General features: G+C 34.9%; 1 protein-coding gene across 1 annotated transcript in view; it reads left to right on the top strand.

The window, feature by feature from the left end:
* Positions 1-16,496, top strand: part of Cpne3 (copine 3) — a 53,378-nt gene extending 36,882 nt beyond the window's left edge. The window contains exons 10-16 of the mRNA XM_076835580.1: positions 155-214; positions 731-864; positions 5,750-5,804; positions 5,887-5,938; positions 9,441-9,574; positions 10,813-11,049; positions 13,410-16,496. Of these exons, the coding sequence (XP_076691695.1) occupies positions 155-214; positions 731-864; positions 5,750-5,804; positions 5,887-5,938; positions 9,441-9,574; positions 10,813-11,049; positions 13,410-13,520 (783 nt within the window). The 3' untranslated portion in view covers positions 13,521-16,496. The remainder of the gene's footprint in view (positions 1-154; positions 215-730; positions 865-5,749; positions 5,805-5,886; positions 5,939-9,440; positions 9,575-10,812; positions 11,050-13,409) is intronic.
* Positions 16,497-20,177: the final 3,681 nt, after the last annotated feature.

Below are 20,177 nucleotides of genomic sequence, written 5' to 3' on the forward strand. Positions count from 1 at the left end.
AGTACATTGTACTTGAATGGAGGTGTGATTTCCATGTGTTTATACCATGTGATGTTCAGCTTATAATGTCTTAAAAATTTATGCCAGAAAGCTTTTTTGTTTCTTTTGTATAGTAGTAGAGTTTTAATTTTAACAGTTTGCTATTTGTTTTTAGATTACAGTAGAATGTACGTTCCTTGACTACATCATGGGAGGATGTCAGCTGAATTTTACGGTGAGTAACACACTCACTTTTCTAACAGGCTGTAAAACATTGCTTTCCGCCCTCCATTTTGCAGCATTCTTTTGTTTATTGCCAAACTGTGTGATGAAATTTGCACAGTCTGTTTAGATTCCCTCAGAGACCTCAGACAGGTTGTCTAGGTTCCTCATGGAAATTTTAGTTTTGTTGATGAAAGAACTCTTTCTCCTGAGAGAAAGCAGATATGTACAAATGAGCAATTATCCTGCAATAATTTAAGGAATAGAAAGCATTAATGCAATAGATTTGCACAAAACAACTCCTAAGTCTAAGTCATGGGTATAATGATTCATGATTTAAAACTAGGAAAACAACAGCAGGTTATCTCATGTTGAGGCTTTAACTGTCCATGGAAATAGGCATTTGTTAGGAAATGATTGTAACAGGCACTGGAATGGACATTTGTGTTTTATCCCCTGAGGTTTCTTGGTCATCACCTACAGGTGCCCCTGCTTCTCCTTAGTAAGGGCTGCTGTTGTTCTTTGGCAGGTGGGAGTGGATTTCACTGGCTCCAATGGTGACCCAAGGTCTCCGGACTCCCTCCATTTCATCAGCCCCAATGGTGTCAATGAGTATTTGACTGCTATCTGGTCTGTGGGACTGGTCATTCAAGATTATGATGCGTGAGTATGACTTTGGAAATGTTGAAACACTTGTTTTCATAATTCACTAGAAAGCCCAGTTTTTGTTTCATTGACTGGTACTCTGATCCGGGTGGTAGAATGAGGGTACTGGAGGGAATAGCTTTCTCCCTAAAATTTCTCTAGTTTATTTTTTCTATTCTTTTCTTTGTTGACAATTTTAGTATTTACTTATGATCTCTCACCTCTTATTGTGCTTAGTTACAAAGTGTTATACAGAGAGTTCTTATTTAATAGCTGTCTGAAGTCAACAAGAGTCTTATTTTTCTGATCTGGTTGCCTTGGGTTTTATTCATTAGATAAGTTGTATGTGTGATTTAAGTCCAAGTGACACATTTTGTAAACAATAGTAAAAACTATTTCTAAATATGTTTCCTTGGCAGTCATCAAATACTTTTTAAATGATTTTAAACAAGTGCTAAAAGGTAACTAAATCTAATTGCTGCAAAATATTCTGAATGGATGTGCAGTGGATAGGTTTTGAATAGATTTGGAGCCTGGCATAAGTCAGTAGTAGAGTATATGTTTAGCATGCATGAGACCCTGGGCTCAATTCGCTGCACCAAAAATGTACAAAAGAAAACAAAAAAGTAAAAATATTTGAAATAGATTTGAATAATGGTGAAGGTTTACTAAACAATATAAAAAATATGCATTAGTAATTTTTTTTAGCAAATCTATTACCGCTCAGGATAAATTTTCACTTGTCTTTGGTTGTTGTTATATATGATAGAAGTCCTTACATACTGATGTAGCTTTTTATTAATCTGTCCTGGCAAAATTCAGAAGCAAATTTTTTAGGCAAATGTGAACAAATCTAAAGCAAACTGGCAATTCCTTACCAGGCTAGTAAACTTGAAGGTAAAAATCTTTACATAAAACAAAAAGTTACTTTATAGAATACTTTTTTATATATATATAATCCAAGATGAAAATAAACAGTACTGAAGTATTTCAAATTAAAAATAGCTTGTATAGAAGTATAATAAAATTTTCAAAGTAACACAATTATAATGGGATTTTTAAAAAGTAGAAATTTATAGGATTACTTTCTTTGCCTCCTGGAAGTTAATAACAAATGGGTTCTAAATTTACTGCAGTGGAAAACAACAACAACAAAAAAGGAAAGGCATAGTTCTTAGATCAAAGAGGAATTCAAATTGTAATAATAGACTATGTCGGAATAAAGGACACTAAGAAGACAGTAAGTGGCCCTGTCTCTATAAAGAAACTTTTCTGACTTTATATGCTTCTTTCTATCTGTCTGTCTATTTGGCTGGCTGGCTATCTAAGGAGATGGAGGTCTTGCTGTTATCCAGACTGATCTTGAACCTTTGGACTCAAACAATTTCCATCTCTTCTTTTTTTTTTTAATATTTAATTTTGGATGAACAAAATACCTTTATTTTGTTTATTTTTATGTGGTGCTGAGAATTGAACTCAGTGCCTCATACATGCTCATCAAGTGCTCTACCACTGAGCTATGACCCGAGCTATGACCCCAGCCCCTCTCTTTTTATTCTTAAATACGAAGAGTCAGGGGCTGGGGTTGTGGCTCAGTGGTAGAGTGCTCACCTAGCACGAGAAGGACCCGGGTTCGATTCTCAGCACCACATAAAAATAAAGGCATTGTATTGTGTCCATTTATACCTAAAAATAAATAAATAAATAAATATTTAAAAAAATATGAAGAGTCAAATACAAATGAACTAACTTTTCAACAAAATAAAAGTATAGTAAATACAAATTAATCATTTAAAATCAATATTGGAATGCAACCCTGACAGAATGATTCTTAAAATTTTCTAGAAGGAAAAAGGGATCAGAAAAAACAAGAAAATTTTCAGATAAAAGAGAGAGAGAGGGAGGGAGGGAGAGAGAGAGAGAGAGAGACCGACCAGTGAAGAAGAATTTGCTCTAGCAGTTATTAAGACTTATTTTAAAGCTAAAGTGTGTAATTTGTACATGACCAATGGAACCAAGCAGGCAGGCCAAAAGTAGACCCACATGTATGTATAAGTGAATTTAATATATGATGGAGTTAGCATTTAGAAAGTGGAAGGCAATCTTAGTCATAATGATAGATTTCCTGTATGTATGTGTCAACTATTATATGTCAGGGACCATTTAAAGTACTTTCTTTTCTTTTTTTATAACCATGCTAGAGATAGAACTCTGAGCCTTGTGTACACTAGGCAAACATTCTAGTGGGTCACACCCCCAGCCCTTAAGTACTTTCTATTTAATACACATCTAATCCTCATATTTCTCTGTGCGATGGTACTTGTATGATTTGCACCATACAGTTGAGAAAACTGAGACCCAGGGAGTTAAGTAACTTGTTCAGAATCAGCTGGTAACCAGCAGAGACAGGATGGAACCTGGGCCATTAGGCTCTAGAGACATGCTCTTGTGATTATGATTTGGAAGGGTAAAAGGAAAAAAAAAATCACCATTTTGATAAATTAAATCAATAAATGATTATTTTTGGAAGTTCAACAAAACTTAGACAAAACTTTGGCAACCCTAACCCTCATGAAAGAGAGAAAGTAAATATAGAACACTAGTAATGAGAAAAAGATTATAAGCATAAATTTAGAGGAAAAAAACTCCCAATATATTAATACTTTGTAAAATATTATGCCATTACATTTGAAAATCCACATGAATGGATGATTTTTAAGGAAGCTTTTAATTACCAAAGATGACTCAAAGGCAGAAAACTTGAATAGTTCAGGAACCATGGAAGGAAAGAAACACATTCTTAAAGAGCCAATCCATACAAGGGCACCAGGCCAGGGCAATTTCATGTGTAAATTCTAACAAATCTGCAAGGAATGAATTCAAACCCAAAAGAATCAACTGAAAAATAAAAGTGTTACAAATTATCAAGAATTCAGAAAGGTGATCAGAGACAACACAAAATAAAAAATCAGATTCTTACCAATTATCAATAACCAATTTAAAAAGAATTTAGTGGAGAAAAGTTACATTTCATAATGCAGAAAAAAGGAAAACTACAAAATTGCACTGAAGAACAAAGAAATTTGTTTAAATGGAAAGATATGTCATAATTTTTAGATAGGTATAATAATGAAATAAAATGTGAAATTTCATCTGAATTTATCAATTTAAATTAATATTGGAATGTAACCCTGACAGAGTGATTCTTAAAATTTTCTAGAAGGAAAAAGGAATCAGAAAAAAACAAGAAAAACTTCAGATAAAAGAGAGAGAGAGAGAGAGAGAGAGAGAGAGAGAGAGAGAGAGAGAGAGAGAAGTGAAGAAGAATTTTCTCTAGCAGTTATTAAGACTTATTTTAAAGCTAAAGTGTAGAATTTGTACATGACCAATGGAACCAAGCAGGCAGGCCAAAAGTGAATTTAACATATGATGGAGTTAGCATTTTAGAAAGTAGAAGGGATTGTAACAGCTAAGGAACTGGATAAGAATTGATTTGAATCCCTGTCACACCTGTAAATATTAGGATATTATTCTGAATAAATTATAGATCAAACTGATAAAATGGATACCCCAAAACAGAGCAGCTTCACCAAAAGAGAGGTAAATATCTCAGGACTGATAGGGTAGTTTTGCTCCTCTCCATTTACAGATTCTGTTCCTGGATTCAGGGCAGCTTCCTTGGTTCTCATCTCTAGCCAGCGGGAAGGGGAGAAAGGGACCTGGGACTGCAAGTGCATTCCCTTGTCTGACTGTGATTCAAAAGCAGCTGACAAATCCCTCTACACACATCTCTTGAACTGGAACCTAACTCCAGACCACATCCATCCCAGAGAAGCTGGGAGGTGGAGTCTCCAGCTCAAGTGTTCTATTAGTAAGGAAGGAGGAAATGATGTTGGAGGGGAGCACTTTTTGCTCCATATCCTACTTTCCAGATGAATTAGAAGTTTAATATCAAAAGCAAACCTTGAAAGTTCTAGGAGAAAATATGTATGAATTGTTTGTTATCTTGCAGTGGAAAAGGACTTTAAATAGGACAAGCAAAAGTAGAAATCATGAAACTTTTTTTTTATATGTTTACATCCATTAATATTAAAAACTACTAAAGGAACAATATTCTAAACAAAGTTACAGATTACATATCGGAAAAAATATTTGACATGACATAGGTTCCATATTCAATGCAAAAAGAACTGTTAAGAATTAATTTACAAAGAACATCCCGAGTAGAAAAATTCGTATGTTCATTACAGTGTTTTACGATAACATTACATTGGCCATCTATCACTATGGATATGAGAAAGTATCCATACAATGGAATAGTCATTAGTCATTCATATGATGTCAATATTCAGGTGCACACAGTCCCTATCACTAAATCCTCAGGCCAAATATTCATACATTTTTGCTGCAAAAACCTGAGAGTTTTATGATATTTGGCATTTGCACTGTGTTTTTGTGGCCAAATTTAAGAATATTTATATTAAGTGGCATAAATAAATGCTTCAAATAACCTAATCAGCAAGTTTAGGTCTTACTGCTTAATGAATTTGTTGCAAACAACTGTAAACATTTGTGATTTTTAGGGCTTTATGGGTTTTTATTTACACATTTGTTCAGTGAAATGATGTGCAATATCTAAATAGAAAAGAATGAGTTACAAATCACAAATATAAATTCCATTTTTATAAAATCTATAGAAACATTGCTTCTTCCTCATGCATAGAAAACTATTTCAACTGATGGTTCTCTCTGGCAGCTATAGGTAATCTTTGTTGTTTTATAATTTTCTGAGATTTTAATAATTCTTTAAAAATGAGTTCACCTTGATTTTATTATGAGTGAAGACACAACACTCTCTTTTGAAAAAAAACAAGATTTCACTTTTCTCAAATTTTCATTTTAGTGATAAGATGTTTCCAGCTTTTGGTTTTGGAGCTCAGATACCACCTCAGTGGCAGGTAAGAGGAAATCTCATTTTAAAGCTTTGCTTGCTATAAAAGCAAAACAGGATTCATCAGTTCATCTTTCATCTTTTGACAGGTATCACATGAATTTCCAATAAACTTTAATCCATCCAATCCCTACTGTAATGGTAAGTTTAAAAGTAAACATGAAGACTTGAAGCTGAAAGACCTCACTATCTTTCTTACTTGTTTTTTCTTGTGACTTAAAACTACTCAATCATGTCTAGGTTTCATTTTGTGACATATTCTGGTAGAGAAGGTAGAAAAACTGTACCAGTTTGTGGTTAGTGTAGTAATAATAATTATGGTGCAAAATCAGTATATGGAGATAAAGGTTCTGAGGTTTAATGGAACAAAAAAATAAATTCATAATCTTGAGAGTAGATCAACAGAAATCTTATATTAAAAGTATTTTCACACATAAATTGATTATATAGTAAACTTTCAATGAAATGAGTAATTCAGAATTATAATTCTTCTGAAGCCTTTTAGAGAGTAATAGTTACACTACAAAGAAAAAGTATTTAATTATGTGTAACTCAAACAATATTCTATAAGTAGATGGGATAGGTGGAAGAAACCAAGAATTGTTACCTATAGCAGATTTTCTGTGTAGAAAGCAGGAGGCAGACATCTGTCTTTCCATTCACTTTTTTCCCAATGCTTCAAATATCCAAGTGCTTCCTTCTTTTTGCCACATTAAACAGTCAACTTAAAATGCCAAGTGTCCCACTAAATGTAAGACTGAACAACTTGGAGGAAGGATGGTAGGTGTCTGATCACAAGCATCATTTTAATTCTAGACAATCAGCTAAGTTTCTGAAAAGGATATATTTTTTAAAATTTTTTTTAGATGTTGATGGACTTTTATATTATTTATTTCTATGTGGTGCTGAGGATGGAACCCAGTGCCTCACACATGCTAGACAAGCACTCTACCACTATGCTACAACCCTAACCCTGAAAAGGGTCCTTTTAACAATTATAAAACATATAGTTTTCCAATAGGTCTTCTTTTCTTCTCTTCCTAAACAATATTCATAAGGAAGAAGAGTGTGGGGCAGTTGGTTGGGGTCAGTTTGTATGAAGGTTTTCTTCCTTTTTTTCCCATATGAGTGCAGTGTTCTTTAAATGCAGTGTCAGTGGCTTGTTGTGACTTCTTTGAAACTGGAAATATTATTTTTACGGAATGTGCTTCATGCTTATGATGAAATTGGAATCATTTTTATGGACCATATATGTGACAATTCCTTTTAGAAGTACATTTGCTCTACAAATGATATGAACCCATCTCATGTTACCAAGCCCAGATTTTTTACTTTTGGTTTATAGTCTAGAAAAAGAATTAGTTTGGTCTCAGATGAAAGAAATGCTATATGGGCAAAAAAAGATACAACCTTATTTTTTTTCTTGGAAAATATTAATAATTTATTTAATATGCAGATTGGTTAAAGTTTTTTTATTTGTTCTGGTGAATTATACATGATAGAATGCATTTTGACACATCATACATAAATGGAATATAACTTCTCATTCTTCTGGTTGTATATAATGTGGAATTATTCTGGTCATGTAGTAATATATGCACATAGGGTAATAATGTCCGATTCATTCTAGTATCCTTCCTACTCCTATACAACTTTATTTTAAAGCAAGGAAGTTTAATTGCCTTTCTTCAATTAATCGTTGAATACAGTTGCCTAGAAATAATGTCTTACTTGTACCTTTAATGCAAGGAAGGATTTTGGCATAACTCAATTTTAGTTAAAGAATTGATGGTTATTGATATTTGTGGAAAAAATGAATTGTTTATACCTTCAGTTTGAAAAGCAAACAAAGATGATAGACATGAAAAAAACTTGTTATCACTATAGTTATAGGCTCAAATTTCCACTGTGTATGTCATTACAGTGAAAGATTCTGATACTAGCTAATGTTAATTTTATTATTTTTATTGCTACTGGATTGACACCTAGTTACAACATTATCTTATACATGTGAAATCAACTCCATATCTGAATTAGTTATATTCTCAAAGGTTGTTCATAAGACTACATGTTTCAAAATTCAACATGGCCAAGAGTTAAGTTTATAACTCTTAAATTTTAAGAGGAGAGACTTGATCATATGAAGCTTTTAGACCAAGCATACAGTTCTCTCCCTTGTTGGTCTATGATCTGTTGGCTCTTTTTAAAGCAAGAGACCTACTTTGGGGCTGAGGTTGTAGCTCAGTGGTAGAGCACTTGCCTAGTATGTGTGAGGTACTGGGTTTGATTCTCAGCACCACATATAAATAAATTAATTAAATAAAGATCCATCAATAAATAAAAAAACTTTTTAAAAAAGAGGCCTACTTTGGTTTACATTAAAATTGTGTGTGTGTGTGTGTGTGTGTGTGTGTGTGTGTGTGTATGTGTGAAATTTCCAAGGATTTTAGCAAGGATTGTGGAGAATTCTTTATAATGTCTAGTACCCTTTTGCCATGTGTCATTGAGGACACCTTCCACAAGTGCATACACAAGAAAAAAGTTTCACCAGAAGTGATTTTAGCCAGGAATGCCATTCAGCTTTCATCGGGTTGTGCTGTTGTAATAAGAGATCTTTAAAACTTAGTGGCATCCCTCCTCCTGTGGCTTATTCTGGGGCTCAGCTGAAGGAATAGCCCTTTGCTGGGTTATACTGCTCCTGCGGAAGAGGGAAAGAGCAACAGAGCTAGAGAAATCATCCAGTAGTTCTTAAAGCATGCTTAGATGTGGTTGTCATGTCCATTGTCATGCGTTGGTAAAGCTAGTCAAATGTTGTCCGTCTTTCTATTATAATAACACTCTAGGTCCAGGGCAGTGTCTTATAAGCAAATTCATTACTGTTTCTACCGCAAAATCTAATAGATAACCTGGAGGTAAATATTTGTAACTAATATAGCCTATTATTACTGTGTCTAATCTTTAAGTTGTTGAATAAACCTTTGTATCATTTAATTAACTAGAATTAATATTAGCTTATAACCATAAGATATTTTTATAGAACCTTTGGCCTTATACACAAATATTTTTTCATCTTATCAGTATTTTTTCTTGTGCTTATCATCAGTTGTATGATGTAACACTTTTTTCATGGTTCTCTTTCCATCAGAGTCCCATTCGAGGTCACCTCAAAATTAAGCACAAATGTAATAGTCCTGTACACTAATGAATAATTTGGCTGAAATGAGAATACGTGACTTCTAGTGAGGGAGAGCTTAGTTTGTAGGTTTTTGCAATAGAGCATAGCCATGGAGTTTTGTCATATAGTTTAGAGGAAGCCAGGCATGCTGGTTCATGTCTGTAATTCCAGTGACTTGGGACGTCGACGCGGGAGGATTGGGAATTTGAGGCCAGCCTCAGCAACTTAGCTTTGTCGCAAAATAAACAAACAGACAAACAAACAGGATTGGGGATGTAGCTCAGTGGTAAAGTGTTATTAATTTTAATCCCCAATTCCATGTGTGTGTGTGTGGGGGGGTGCTTAAAGGAGCACCTGAATGGAATATTTGGCTTCTTGAAGTAACATATGTTGATATATGATTATATTAGTGTTATAAATCAATACTTTCTGCTTAAAGATTTTTAATACTCATCTTTTGGGGTCTAGGAATCCAAGGCATCATAGAGGCTTATCGGACCTGTCTTCCTCAGATAAAACTCTATGGACCAACTAATTTTTCTCCAATCATAAATCATGTGGCTAGGTTTGCAGCTGCAGCCACACAACAGAAGACAGCTTCTGTAAGTGTTTTTGTGTTCAGGAAATGGGAAAACAGTGGATCGGTAGTTGTTCCTGTTAACAGTATTTCTACTTATTTGGCCTGTCATAATACAAAGTCAAGAGGAAGAGGTAATGATATAGTCATTGTTGGTTTGTGAGAAATATCTGTTGTTAAATTAGCAATAATTAAAAGGCAACAACAAAATGATGCATTCACAAGTTTGTTTTTTTTCCCCCTCTGTCTTTTGAGTGCATTTTTGAGTTTCTACCCCCCCCCCCCAAAAAAAAAAAAAGTTATTGTATACCTCTTTGAGGTGGGCTTCACAAATTAAGGCTTGGGGAGATTGACATCAATTGCTGTTGCAAATTTCTTTTTTTCTTTTTTGTGGTGCTAAGATTGAACCCAGGGCCTTGTGCGTGCAAGGCAAGCACTCTACCAACTGAACTATATTTCTAACCCCACAAATTTCTTACAGTCCTACAGAGGTTTGAATTAGCTAACCATTGCTGATTGTACCTGGGATCCCAATCTCTCTTAGCTTCATTATTCTCAGAAGTGAGGTGTGGGTAGTTGCCTCAAACAGTTGCTCAAAAGGTTGAATAAGAAAATTCATATAATGTGTGTAGTGCTGGGTCACAGGAAACTGTACCTGTTAACTACTACTAGAAATCTTATTCCATTCCAGACTAAAATGGTCCAAAAGATGGAGTCATACCTTTAAGGACCATTTTGCTAGTCTCTGAAAAGTTTTAATCAGAAATGACAAAATTGAAAGAAAGATTTACTGCTTTAAACTATGTCCATTTTTAAAAGGTGTATTTTAGTTGGGTAAATAATTCTATTACTTCCATATGTATTTCATCTTTTGAGAATGGAGTCTCTACTTGCTTCCTTGATCCATACTTGGATGTAGTTAATGTTTCAGTTAAATAAAGATGTTTATTCCTAAGCATAGTGGAAGGTTAATCTTTGGACATTTAGATGCCTAGCATCTGTTTATTTTTCCAACCCAATTTTGTAGTGTGTCGCACTTTTCATGAACCTACAGTTTTTATAAAAGTCAATTTCCTTGTCATCAGAGAATCCTAGAAAAAAAATTTTGTGCAGATGGTATTCTGGGTAGAGACGGGAGAGGAAAATGAGCAAGAGAAAGACCAAATGACTCTTCAGGCTAGAAATGTCATTAATCCTTGCTTTTATTGTTTGGGACCTTGACCTTATCAGTGGATATACTTCCCTTTTTTTTTTTTTTGGCAGCAATATTTTGTGCTCTTGATTATTACTGATGGTGTCATCACAGACCTTGATGAAACCAGGCAAGCTATAGTTAATGCTGCCAAGCTGCCTATGTCCATCATCATCGTTGGAGTCGGAGGAGCTGACTTCAGTGCCATGGAGTTTCTGGATGGTGATGGGGGACCTCTTCGCTCCCCATCTGGTGAGATGGCCATCAGAGATATTGTCCAGTTTGTGCCTTTCAGACAGTTCCAGAATGTGAGTACCTTTCCTCTCTGTTAAAACCCTAAGGTATTTGAACACAGATACTGTCTCCAGTCAAGCGCTTGACTACTGGTGCAGTATTCAAGAATGTATAAATGCCTTTTCATATGAGAGCTCTTATTGGATATGGCATGGTTGTATTTTATGTTCTCCTTGTAGTTTATATGATAGATTATTAAAATGGTATTATTATGAATAGTGTAAGGTTTATTTTGTCTTTACCTTTGTGACAACAGAAAAAAATTCTATCCAAGTATATGTTGAACTTACCAGATTGGAAGTTGGTTTGATGAAAATCTTTTAGAGGACTGATTTACCCAGTTTGCTCCATTGGTAACATCATATGGCACTATAATACAGAATCACAGGCAGGATGCTAATGTTGATATAATCAAGATGCATCACTACAAAGATCCTACATGTTGTCCTTTTATAGCCACATCCACTTCCCTTCTACCTCTGACCCCTCATTAACCTATTGAAGTTTCTCATTTGTTCTTCATTTATGTAATTTTTTCATTTGAAGAATGTTACATAAATGGAATTGTACAGAATGTAACATTTTGGGACTGGTCTTTTTCCACGTAAAATAATTTTCCTGTCACTCAGGTTGTTGCATTATTGCATGTATCCCCCCGCCCCCGACCCTCAATGTAGTTATATTATCTATTTATTTATTTTTCTATTGTTTAATTATCTTTATTTTTTTATTATTGGTTGTTCAAAACATTACAAAGCTCTTGACATATCATATGTCATACATTTGATTCAAGTGTGTTATGAACTCCCATTTTTATCCCGTGTACAGATTGCAGATTCACATTGGTTACACATCCACGTTTTTACATAGTGCCATACTAGTGACTGTTGTATTCTGCTACCTTTCCGATCCTTTAACACAAACATTGTTTGTGTTAAAGGATCTTCTCCACCTGTGCTTAAACACTTTCCATTTTTCCCCATTGTATCAGTTGTAATAAAGCCTTATTAGTTGTTCTCATAACAACTAAATATACTGCCATATTTTATAAATGATCTATAAGCCCTAGTAATATTATAAAGTGATTTTTAAAAGATAGTCCTGGGTATTATTGGTTGTCATTTTGAAAAGAGTATATAAAAATCTGATTTCTAATGATGTGTGAAATTTAATCTGATATGTGAAATTATAGAAATCACATAAAGTATGAACATAAATAGATTGTGAATATTACTCTTCTCAAATAACCTTCATAGAAGGCTATCAGACTCAGTAATCACACTGAAAGCTATTTTGAAAGTTTATTTACATATATTCTTTTTATTGCTGAGTAGAATTCTAGGATGCTGATGTACCACAGTTTGTTTAACCATTCACCCATTGAAGGGTATCTGGGTTGTTTTCAGTTTTTGTCTATTACATATAAAGCTACTATAAATATTCATGCATTTGTTTTGATTATAAGTTTTTATTCCTCTGGGATAAAACCTGGGTATACAGTTGCTGGGTCCTATGGTAGTTGAATATTGAATTTTAAAGCAATTGTTAAACTTTTCCAGAGTGGCTATACCATTTTATATTTCTACTAATAATGGGAGAGGAGAAAAGTGGTCCTGTTAAGAATTTTTATGGTGTACAGGAGAGCATCTAAAACCAGTGAAATCTGAATAAGTTCTGTGAATTGTACCAATATCAGTTTCCTGGTTTAGACCTATAGTCAGATAAATGTTATCTTTGGACAAAACTGGGTAAAGCATACATGGGACCACTTTTTATTTTTGTAGCTTCCTATGAATCTATTATTATTATTTCATAATAATAATAGATTCATAGGAAGTAAAATAATTTAATACCAAGTTAAAAGTTAAAGAAAAGCAAACAACAACAAAAAAATCATCAAATTTTAAAAGGCTGGTACCAAAAAAGGCCTGAACATGTATTAGTAGGGATAATAACAGCAATTATAAGTAACATTGGTTAGTTAGCTTATGCCGTATTTTGTGGACTGTTCCTAAGAAAAAATTCAAGCCTAGGAACTGGGAATTCCAGCTTTATACTGGCTGATAAAATGTCTCTTGTCTTTTATCAAAAAACTAGTAAAGCTGGGCGTGGTGGTGCACACACCTGTAATACCAGCAATTTAGGAGGTTGAGGTAAGAGCCTCAGCAATTTAGCAAGACTCTGTCTCAAAATTAAAAAATAAAAGGGAAAGGGGTTAGGATGTGTAGCTCAGTGGTAAAGTGTTTCTGGGTTCAATATTCAGTACTCCCCCCCACCAAAAAAAAAAAATAAAACAAAACAAAAAACAAACAAACAAAAAAACAACAGTAAATCTTTGATTACTAATAGTTACTTTGGTTTTATTTTTCTCAAGGCTCCAAAAGAAGCACTTGCCCAGTGTGTTTTGGCGGAGGTTCCCCAGCAGGTGGTGGGCTACTTCAACACATACAAACTCCTTCCTCCCAAGAATCCAGTCGTGAAATAAAAGGAGCTGCAACCACTTAAGCAGAATTCTTATGCTGAAAGGAACAATGCCATTTCTTACACACAATCATGTATCTGCTACTTTATGTACTTTTACCCCAGCATTCATGACGTAAACCTAGTTCTATTTGAATTATATCTGTTTAAAGAGTAGTTTTTATACTTTTTGAGGGAGACAGTGCCAAGTCCATGTTTGCCCAATCAATTCAGTGATTGCTTAGTGATTTACAGTAATTGCAGTTAGGCCTATTTGGGTTAGAACCTAGAGTGGGGAAAGCTGATTTTTTGTTTTTTACTTTTATATAATAAAATTGCCATTTATAAATGTTTGTCAGTAGAAAGAGTGAAAAATTGTTGGGATGATGTGATTTTTCAGGTGGCTGTACTTTGTTCACAGTAAATGTTTTCCAGGTCAATGCCTATAACTATTGATTGAGAAAGCTTCTTAAATTAGACAATATTGAATTTGTTTCTGTGGATCTCTATTCAGTCTTTTTCCACTGGGCAAAAACTATCTTTACAGTGCACCAGATTTGTGCTACAGTTTAGACACTGCACAATTTTCAAAACAGCATGTACTCTCATAGTACTTCATGAAAAGGAAAAGTACATACTCAGTTTTTAAAATATACAATCAACAAGAAGAACCTCGTATGAGTAAGCCATTTTTGTTTGCCTTTCTAGATTTTTTTCATTGTGGAATACTGTAAATGTGCTCAGATTTGGCCTTTCTTTTCATTGATTGAATATGATGCTCAGGACTCCGTAGATGCATAGTTACAGGTTGTCCCATATCTACATTGTTAGGTTATTTTAATCTGAGATTTGCTAAATAGGTTAGTATTGCTTTGTCCAGAAAAGGTATGAGGACCAAACATATAAGGTAAAAATTCAGAATTCCATTTGCTTCTGATGAAAGATTTTACTTATTAAAGAAAAAAAGAAAATGAAATTTTTTACTTTCCTTGCTAAGGTCACATACATTGATTTATACAGATTTATTTAGGCATTTTCTCCTTTTGTTAAGTAGCATTTTTATTTGATTTTTAAAGTCATGATAGCAGTTATCTATTATTGAAATCACATTTTAATAATGTATTATTTCCTAAATCCAAAATATATTCCATTAAGTATAATAGCAGATATAACTTTAAAAAAAAAAGAAAAAAAATCCCTTTCCACTACTACATTAGGATAGAGTGGATTTAATGCACTTTTTTTTTTGTTTTTTTGTTTTAAAGAATAATTTAGTTTCCTAGTGATTGCCCTTCAGAACATATTACTAGGTAAGCATTACATTTTCAGAAACAAATTCAGTAACATTTGATGGAGGACTTACGTGCCAAGCATTGTGCATAGCTCTATGTTGGCCAATTAATAATTTATCATTTATAATTGTGTGTTTACCATTAAGTGGATGTACACAGCAACATGTAGACCTTTCTCTCAGTGTCATTGAAAACCCGCACCACAGCTCACGGCCCTTATTCTCTTCAACATCTAAAGGAGGTGAGCTGTCAGCTGCGAACAGCTTTGGCTTCTCAGAAATGGCTCACTGCCAAGGTCTGTCTCTGAAGGGAGCTACTTGTTGTCATGGTTGCTTAGCCAGATGAGCAGTCACCGCTCTTCCCTTGGCTATCTGGGCCCCGGGTATATGCTGATAACTTGAAGGTACCTATCTAGTAGGCCTCCACTCCGTGGGACAGTTCAATAGTCAACAAGTGATTTCAGCATTGTCAATAGAGGAGAAAGAACTGATCATTCTTTCTTGTTTTGAAGCCTTTGTTGTCTCAGAGGTCCTAATTTCAGTTAGGAAACAGCATAAATATGCTTGTGTGCTTGGAAACAGCATAAATATGTTTCTATGGTTTTTAGATTTTTCTTTTTTTATATAGGAAGTCTTTTAAATATTGACTTATACAGTTTTTCAATGTGTGGGTGAACAGGTAGGAGAGGAGCCTCTCTCAGTACCCTGGGCCTGCTCCTCATGCTCCTTCCTTAACCACATCCTCAGCAGCCCTGGAGTTACCTGCACAGGCCACTTGGAAACCTCTGGTCACAAGCAGCCATTATTTTCATGGAACAAGTGGAAGTCACCACTGTCAGGTTGATTTGGTCTTCATAATTTTTTTATTCTGGTTCCACCAGAATTGTTCCCTTTAGAAAATATTTTTCTTTATTGATTCTTGATCAGTTTAAGTGTAGATATGTTATTCATAAGGGCTATGATTTCAGCAAATAAAGGTAATTGGTACCTTTCTTCAGTTTGAAATAAAAGTATTTACAGTTTCTGAATTATCATGGCATAAAATTCTTACCATTTGAATATTCACATGCTGTTTGGATATTGTTTTATATTAAAATAGTCATTTTCCCTGTTGTGCCACCATTCATTCAGATACCCTCCATTCTTTAAATGTATTTAAAGAAAAAAAAAATAACCAAATGGACTTTCACATCTCATGTAATCAGGTATATTACAAATGTATATTAAAGTGACAGTTCCTGGGAATACATACTATTTCTCATGCACTTAGCAAGAAAGTAGTATACCCACTAGCCTAGTCACCTCACCTTGTGATTAGAATGGAAATTGTAAGAACATTAAAAATTTAAAGTCTGATCAGGGATTTACAACTGTTCACTCTGGGTAGTGCTTTAGGCAGCCTTTCCAAAGTTAATTCAGGGCCCCATTGCTGTTTATGCTGTATTTTTTTTCAATCTTTTGTCTTTTTCATTTTGTAAATTTCCCAGAAAGCCATCTTCAATCAGTCTCATCTAGTCTGTACTTTATCATGGAAATGTCATAGAAAGTAGCCAGAAGTTTGGTAGAAATTGGGAGAGACTATTTTGCATTTATATGGATGTCCTATGTGATAGTGTGTATATAACTTACTAATATATGAATTGAATATGAATTAAATGTATCTTCTATATGAATTCCCTTTGGATAAAGTTACTTCTTGATGTGACACAATAGTGTCTTGTTTTTATTTTTATTCTTTCTCTACATATTATCAAAAAAATAGAAAAGCTAGAAATAAAGTATCTTAATCTTCTGCTGCTATAACAAAATACCACAGACTGGGTCATTAAAAATAATAGAGGTGGGAAGCTCAAGAGCCTAACACCCACATCTGGCAAGGATCTCTGTGGAACATGGTGGAAGGGCAAGTGAGCACATGTGAGACAGAGGTCTTTTGTTGTTGACGTTGTTGTTGTTTTAAATCAGGAAACCACATCCACATTAACTAATTCACTTCTGCAATTGCAGCATTAATCCATCCATGAGGGAAGAGTCCTCATGACCTAAGTTTCTCTCTGTCAATAGTATTACACTGGCAATTAAATTTCAAAAGATTTTTGGAGGGGACATTCAAACCATTGAATAAAATGGATATGGTATTTTTTTTTTTTTTTTTTGGTGGCCTGTATATCATAGTTTACTAAATTAAACATTTTGGGGGATGTCATTATTTATGACATTTATTTGTTTAAAAGATATCAAATGGGTTCAAGATATTTTTCTAGGTACAATAAAGGAAAGTTTCTTAGCTCATTGCTAGGATAACCTGACATATATAATACATTTTATTATTTATGTTAAGCAGGATGGCTTGTCCACATAACTTTTTTAAATTTTAAAAATTATTTCTCTTATTTTGCAAAATTTAAAATTATTCCTTGGGGCTGGGGTTGTGGCTCAGCGGTAGAATGCTCACCTAGTGTGTGCAAGGCCCTGGGTTTGATCCTCAGCACCACATAAAAATAGATAAATAAAATAAAAGCTATTAAAAATAAAAGAAAATTACTCCTTATTTTGCAAAATTTAAAATTACTTAAATTAGATAAGGCTTTGCAAATGCAGTGGGATTCCATGAAGCAATCACAGTTACTGCCTTCATAGAAATGATAGTCTGAGTAATTATTAAAGTAGTTAGACATGCGGCCAGTGTGTGAGAAACATGTAGTAGGGAGGACTCAAACCCCTCTGGGAGGCAAGGAGCATTTTTCTTTGCCACAAAGCTAAGGGCTAAAAGTTAGTTGGTGAAAGAGTCAAAAGCACTTATGAAGGGATCAGGTCTACAGCATGAATATTCTAGAAATGGAAAGAAATTTGAGTTTGCTGGAATGCAAAGTGTGAGGGGGCCCAAGTGCCGTGGCACATGCTTGTAATTCCAGCGGTTTGGAAGGCTGGGGTGGGAAGATCACATGTTCAAAGCCAGGCTCAGCAAAAGTGAGGTGCTAAGTAACTCAGTGAGACCCTGTCTCTAAATAAAATACAAAAATAGGGCTGGGGATGTGGCTCAGTGATCAAGTGCCCCTGAGTTAAATCCCCGGTACACCCCCCAAAATAAATAAAATGTGAGGGGGAAAGTGGTGAAAGAAGAATGGAGAGGAAGGGTGGAGTGTTTTACATCCTGGGGACCCTCTGGGTCAGGTAAGGATGTTCGGACTTACAGTAAGAGTGATGGGATACTACTGAATAGATTTCAGCAAAGGAATGATGTGATCATATTTGTATTATTAAGAAACTTAAGGACCTTACATTTTAGGGCAGACAAGGAGACTCACAAACCCACAGAGAGTTGCCAAACCTGGGTTTGGCCACCATGCTTTGCCCTGGTGAAGCCCAGATAGGGAAGTTAGAGATTGTTACCTTCTGGGGCAGACAGAACTGTTTGGTCACATCCTGGATAAGGATCTGATTCTTGGTGTGTTTCCAAATTCTTTGCTTTTGATTTTCCTGCTACAAACCTGCCTCCATATCAAATCATCTGTTAAGCCCATGTCTCATCAATTCCTTAATGATTCAGAGGCACTTGGTGATATAGATCTCTAGGATTATCAACCTTTGCTTATGGTACGTTCATCACCCTTATCATTTGTCACCAACTATCACTACATATGGTCAAATTCCCCAGAAAAATCAAAGGAGATTGCACATTTTGGCTTGGCTATTGAGTCCAGAAAGAAATGATCAGTGAAAAAGCATCATTATAAGCAGAATTTTCACTTCTTACAGCTTGGGAAAGGAGAGGTGGTTTTTTTTTTTTTTTTTTTTTTTTTTTTTGGTTCTTATTATCAGCAGACTCACAAAGCACCAGGTTTTGTAGCACCACCTGGGCTTCTAGAACTAGACTCAAGAATTTCCAGAGTTAGGGAGCTCTAGGGAATTCTTGGGGAGAAGACTAAGGAGGAAATAATTTGTCTTTTTCAACCAATTCTTCCATTCTGTAAGATGTGTTCATCTATTTCTTGCACAGATATTTACTGAGGTGCTTACTACTGGCAACGAATAGGGAAATTCAAAAAAAGTAAGGAATTTTTCCTAGCATCAAAGCTTATGATCTAATGTGGAAAAGGAGAAAGTATATGATGGATAAAATAAAGCAAGAATGAGCAAATTGAGGGAGGCCTCAGGGTTGAAGTAAGACTGTCTCTTATGCTTTCAGGTATCCATGCTGCTTATGGAAGGACACTCTTTCCTCCCCTGCCTCCCTCCAACATTTTTTGGTCTCCACTGCAGTCCTATTCACCAGGACTCTCCCTGCAAGTCCTCATAAGAAGCCTGCATCATTAGCTTCCTCACTGTAACCTGCAGATGGCTTCTCTGTACAATCCATAGTCTGACTCCACTATCTCACTTCTCTGTAATGCCCCAAACCCTTCCACTCTACCTTCAGGAATTGAGTCATTCCTTAGTAAATTTCTTTATATCAATGCTTTTCATGAACAATCCCTTCTCCTTATTCTAACTAAAGCCTGGTTCTCTTGAAGAACATTACTTCCTTTGTACCCTGTCAAGTGGAGGTTGTTTTCTGCTTTAAGATAACTCTTTCCTCCTCTTTTAGAGCTCCAATTCTGAACCTTAATCATTGGATTCAATTCTTCTGTATCCATCCTTATGATAATCTTGCTCTTTACCTCAGCCCACACTTCAAAAGGTACACCCTAGGCCTTATTAACTAACTAGAATTTCATTCTCAAGTAGAGTATTCCACTTACCAATAACAACGTGCTTGCTCTCTTTCCCTTTGGTACCACAACTCTTAACTAGAGTTATTCATTGGTGCCTTTGATTCATTAACCCTACCAACTTTTCTGTTCAAATGGCCCTGATTCTTTTCTAAACTTCTTTCCTATAGCCATTGCCTGGGCCATTCTGTTCCAACCACATGGGCTTTCTTGCTCTTAATTTGAATATGCCTGGCTCACTTGGCTCTAGGCCCTTGAACTTGCTGTTATCCCTTTCTAAACCCCACCGGCTGCTACTCACTTGGAAACTTTGCTCCCTCTCTTCCTGCAGTTCTTCATTCAACCACCAACTAATGAAGCCTTTGCTCATCACCTTATTCAAATTGTGCTCTTTCCCAGTGCTTTCAATCCCTTCTTTTTTTGTTTGTTTAAATTTTACTTATTTCCCTCCTTCACCCACTTAATGTGATTCCAAGAAATAAGGAATTTTGTCTCTTAGTTCAATGTTTTATCCCCAGAACTGAGAAGAGACCGTGGCATTTATTTAGTAGGTACTCCTTAAATAGATGACTAAACTATGAATGAATGAAGTGTGTGTTGGTGCATAAATATAGAAGTTGACTTACACAAGAAAATGTTGAAACTTAGAGTGAGGAGATTTTCTATTCAATGCAAGGAA

This window comes from Callospermophilus lateralis, chromosome 16 (assembly GCF_048772815.1).
Source record: "Callospermophilus lateralis isolate mCalLat2 chromosome 16, mCalLat2.hap1, whole genome shotgun sequence".
NCBI classification, from domain to species: Eukaryota; Metazoa; Chordata; class Mammalia; order Rodentia; family Sciuridae; genus Callospermophilus; species Callospermophilus lateralis.